The 5,476-nt window shown below is 36.6% G+C and overlaps 1 protein-coding gene across 1 annotated transcript; it reads right to left on the reverse strand.

Moving 5' to 3' along the window:
- On the reverse strand, window positions 1-3,508 carry LOC109808178 (Eukaryotic translation initiation factor 2 subunit 1). The gene is made up of 7 exons (XM_020371063.3): window positions 3,023-3,508; window positions 2,323-2,379; window positions 2,167-2,253; window positions 1,936-2,082; window positions 1,684-1,788; window positions 555-653; window positions 1-378 (listed from the first exon to the last, which is right to left on the reverse strand). Exons 1-7 carry the CDS (start codon window positions 3,395-3,397, stop codon window positions 226-228), a joined length of 1,023 nt encoding a protein of 340 aa, XP_020226652.1. The 5' UTR covers window positions 3,398-3,508; the 3' UTR covers window positions 1-225.
- Window positions 3,509-5,476: the final 1,968 nt, after the last annotated feature.

The following is a 5,476-nucleotide window of genomic DNA, read 5'->3' on the forward strand; positions in this document are numbered from 1 at the left end:
TTGTAAATTTGAAGTAACTGTAAACTCCTTAGTTTGGGTTGAACACCCTCATCAAGAAACTCCAAAATCGCTTCGCAAGTCAAGACATCTCAACATGCAGTAATTCAAGTTTGTATTATACAATCGCATTTAAAAACAGTTTGTAAAGAATAATAATAGACAAAAAAGACAAAATTAGTAAAGCCGTGCTCTGCTACCTATGCCTTACTATACCCACAAACTTTGTCACTCCGTTATCCCGGGACCATTATCCACATCAACCTCACCCATACCAGTATCTTCTTCCTCCTCACTGTCTTCATCCCCACTAACTTCCTCATTATCTTGGCGTAGCTTAGCCATGTGCTCAGCAAGCAATTTATCATCACGTTCACTCACCTGAAATCACAATACAGTGTCAAACCTCGTAAAATAAGAAAGTACTAGAATTCTACTCTCCCTGTACTGACATCAGAAGATAGGAAAGACAGTCCAAAGGCAGATGGGCAAAATTTTGAACATCGACAGAATATAAATATGATAATAAAAAACATATAAAGGAAGTTGGCACTCACTGCTCTAGGTGCCTCCTTAACCACAAGTTTACCCTTGTGCTGTTCAATTGCTTCAGTGCAAGATGTAATGGCCTTGTTGAGAACCAATATTCCTTGCTCCTGTCCAGACCGTAACAAAATACACATTAATTTCAATAGCAAGGTTATCAATTAGACGTTTGAAGAAAGTCTAGAATTGCCTCTTGTAGAGTGGATACTGGATAGTACACATGTTATGGTGTCTAATAGTGATATTAATAAGGCCAGTTTATTGACCTCCAGCGACCTCCAATAATACAATTTTAATTAAATTATCTTCCAAGTACCAATATATTACCCATAGACAGGACATGACTAAAGTACAAAATGCTTATAACAGCAAAAGTAATGGTTTCTACCTTCTTGAGAAATCACAACTCTAGATTTATTAACATAGAACTTTAGAGTCCATTCATTTACTTGGGTTTTCATTTTCTGATTCCACTTTTGAATTACAAACCTACCACCTTGTTTTTAATTTGTTTCTTGTTTTCAAAGATTCGTACAAGATAAATTGAAAACAAAGTAACAGTTTTGTGATTAAAACATTAAAATACAAGTAAACAGGTCCTTAGGTTATAAAAAATTCCTGAAAGAAATCTATTCTTATTTGATAACAGGAGATACCAGACCAGACACCACGCATACCATATTCAGTAGCTGCAAAAGAGTTGCCAAGACGTATGTGTGGAAATTTGGTACAAAAAATAAAAATTTTCAAGTATCTTCTGACGCACACTCCTAAAAATATGACAAACATACTCCATTGAGTTTTTTTTTTCTTTTTTGCTTAACACCCTTTAAAAACAAACAATGCCAACCCAAAACTTATATAATTTTACAACACCACATTGTTTTCAAATGAAATTGTGATGAGAGAACGTTCAGGAGTGAATCCTTTTTTACGCTTACATGGCAATCATAATAGGCTGCTAACCTAGTTCTACAACTAGAATGCCCCCAAACACAATCTACAATACCACATTAAAGGTAAATTCCTACATACGGAAATTATATAAATTGAAGCCAAATCTTCACAGGCAGAATATGCAATCAATTCAGGTCAAAAAGTCAATTATCATATCAAAATTTATGTAAAGATTGCACTAACCTTGTCCAGCGTCTGAGTGGTAAGAACATAAAGTGGGGGAGCAACAAGTTTAATTTTGACAGGGCAGTCATCATTTCCAGCAGCTTCAGCTTTACGCATTGCCTCCTGCATAATCAAATATTTATAAAACCTGAGAATACTTTAGAAGATAAGTGATAGGAAACAACACAACATATAACAAATTAGATGCTAAAAAGAAACGGGGAACTTTTTCTCCATAATAAAAAATAGGAGGAACAGAAATAATAAGACCTTAATGTGAATAACTCCATCAAATTGAAAACATTTCATTTCAATATCTGCCCTAATTTTCAAGGGTTGGGGGGTCATTCGTCTTCTAATATTCTTCACAAGAGAATCCTTCACTTCTTCAGAAACAGCTGGCACAACTTTAGTCACCTATGGGCAATAATAAATATGTATTTAGTCATCAACAAGACTTACAACATAGAGTAAAGTTTTTCTCTGATAAAAAATATTTACCTCTTGCCCATCAGGGCCAACTTCCTTGACTTCACGGGTAAGAGTATTCAAAACAGTATCAGGATCAGTAACAATTATTTTGAAAGCCTGCACGTGGCAAAATTTATTCAGAATTACGAGTCAAAGAACCATCAAAGAATAAAAAAAAATGTATACCTCAAAAGCATGACCATATTTGCGATATAAAGGCCATCCGATGTGAATATAGAGCTCCTGCACAAGGACATTTGAATTTAGTTCAATAAACAAAAACTGAAAAAAGCAGCACAAGATAGTATCTAATTGTACATGTGACACAAAAAGAAAAACGTGTTAACGCTATTCTGGTCCCAAATTTAGAAGTTGTCATATTAGTCCCTAAACCTAAGAAATTGTCGATAAATCCCTAAAATTCCAAATAAGTCTTTAAATTTAACTACTTACATTTTTTTAGTACTGGACTAATGTGATTGCCAATTTAAACTTTCTGGGACTTATTTTACAATATCGTTTCAAAGACTAATGTGGCAACATCTTCCAAATTCAGTACCAAAGTACGAGTTTACTCAAAAATTTATTGAACCAAGTGCGGAGAAATAAAACGAGCAAACACTCACTTGCTCTATGAATTTGGAAGACACTGTCATGATGGTCTCTAGAGTGTCAAATAAGTCATTAAATTTAGGGGACTTTCATGGACGTATTGTACATTATTTAAATTGAAATGTTTAATTGTGCAGGAACTAAACCGAGGAAACACGTAAGGAGCGTACAGGTATGGGGGACAAAATGAGTAATTAAACCTAGTAACTATTCGTAACGTTCTCCACACAGATGCACGAATTGAAGTGCGAAGCGATGGGGGTTTGGTACGTACCTCCAAATCGATGTTGAGGGTTTCAGCGACGTGGCGCATGATGCTGTGAACTAATTTGCTCTTGTTGTAGCGTTCTTCGCAGGCTTGGATGTCTTCTTCGGAGACCCTACGCTTGCTGAGATCGATGTAACCTTTCTCCTTGTCGACACGGAGGACCATGACGGGCTCGATGCGGCCGACCTTGATGAGGCTGCTGACGCTGCGAATCCGACGGCGGGAGAGCTCGGAGAACAAGATCATGCCCTCGATGTTGTTGTACTCGAGAAGCGAGACGTACGCACCCATGTCCGCGATGTTCTTCACCTGAATCATCACCGCCATGTCCACCTCCGGGTACTTCGCCTCGTACATACGACATTCCAGGTTCGGAGCCATGGCTCTCTCACTCACGCTGATGGCGGTGCCGTGCGGTGCGTTGAGTGAGGGTTTTGGTCTGAGGGACTGAGAGATTGATTTGGCGTTCGAATTGGAAAGGATCACCCAAACGGACTCTACCCACAGATAAAAAGTTTCTACCTTCTTGGGCTTTTTTATAAATTTATGCTAATCTCACTCCCAAAAAGGCTCCAGCTGGCCCAATTGGTTTCTGGCCCGTTCAACAGAGAAATGGACTCCTTCTCTTGTGATCTTCGCACACGCATTTTTTTTTTATAGATATAAATAACTAGATTTGCACGGTTACTTTCATTTTGATGTTTATTTAAAATATATTTGTTTATAAATTTGAATTTATAAGTTTCTACCTACAAGGCTAGTGTCAATAGCTCCTTTCAGGATGATTTTAGCTGAGTTGGTTGAATTGAAGAAATAAGTTGAGAAATTGTTGGAAAAACACAGGGTGAGATCGAGTGTACCACAACGAGATGCTCTTGTGTTATTGGTAAAGAAAAAACATGGAAAAACTCGATTGTATGTTGATTACAAGGAACTAAATAAATAACAATAAAGAACAAATATTTGTTTTCTAAGATATATGACTTGATGGATCAACTTAAAGGATCATCAGTGTTCCCCAATACTGGCTTGAGGTTGGGCTATCACTAGATCAAGTTGAAGGAGAGTGACATACCAAAGACTGCTTTTAGGATTAAGTATAGTCACTATGAATATGTTGTGATGTTATTTGGGGTGACTAATGTCTTGATAGTGATCATGGACTACATAAACAAAATCTTCTAGCCATTCTTGGATAAATTTGTAGTGGTGTTCATAAATGAAATCTTTATTTATTCAAGATCCTTGAAGGAGCAAGGAAAGCACTTGAGGTTGGCGTTAGAGATGTTGAGACAGAATCATTTATATGTGAAATTGTTGAAGTGTCAATTCTGGTTAGAGGAGATAAAGTTTTTGGGTCATGTTATTTCAATAGAGGGGATTGCAATGGATTTGACTAAGGTGGAGTCGGTGCTTTAGTGGAAACACTCGACGACTGTCATGGATATTAAAAGCTTTGTGGATTTAGCAAGTTACTATATGAGGTTCATTGAGAAATTCTCCAAAATAGTGACGTCACTAACTTAATTGAATAGAAGGGATCAACTTTTCATATGGATGGACACTTGTGAGAAAGTTTTGTCAAGTTGAAAAAGAAGTTGACTATTTCTCCTATATTATATGGTGTTAAGTTCAGCGTTTTCAGTGATTACAAGAGTCTAAAGTACTTATTTGATCAAAAGGAACTAAATACGAGACAAAGACGATGGATGGGATTTTCAAAGGATTATGATTTTCAACTAATATACCACCCAGGGAAAGCTAATGTAGTGGCAGATACCCTAAGTGGGAAATTCATCCACATGTCTATCATGATGTTGAAGGAGTTAGAGTTGATGAAGAAGTTCAAAGATATGAATTTATGTGTAGAGTTGGCTCAAGATCACATTAGTTATCAGATGATCACTATAGCTAATGAGTTCTTAAAGCAAGTGAGACTGAAATAGTTATAAGATCTTGAGTTGGTGAAGATTTTTAGTTTGTTGTACAGAGAAGACAATTGGTTTTGAGCTAGGAAGAGATGGAATTTTGAGGTTCAAGGGTAGGATTTCTACCTAAGATTCTAAGATAAGAAAAACAGTTACGGAGGAAGGCCATAAGAGTAAAGTTAACATAAATTTTGGTATGATTAAGATGTACTAAGACCTCAAGAAGGCTTTTTTGGTGATTTGGTATGAAAATGGACACTGCAAAATATGTGGCGACCTATTTGACTTGCCAGAAGGCGAAAGTTGAGCATTAGAAAGTTGGGAGGTTTACTTTAGATGATAGAGATTCCAAAGTGGAACTGGGATAATGTCATTATGAATTTTGTTGTGGGATTGCCTATATCAACTAGGAATAATGATGATATCCGGTGATTGCTGACAAATTGACTAGATGTGTTAATTTCTTGCATGTCAACATCAAGTGGTCTTTGGAGAAGTTGACTCAGTTGCATGTGAGACAAATAGTACGGTT

The sequence above is a fragment of the Cajanus cajan genome, chromosome 3, assembly GCF_000230855.2.
Source record: "Cajanus cajan strain Asha chromosome 3, NIPB_CcT2T_4, whole genome shotgun sequence".
NCBI lineage: Eukaryota > Viridiplantae > Streptophyta > Magnoliopsida > Fabales > Fabaceae > Cajanus > Cajanus cajan.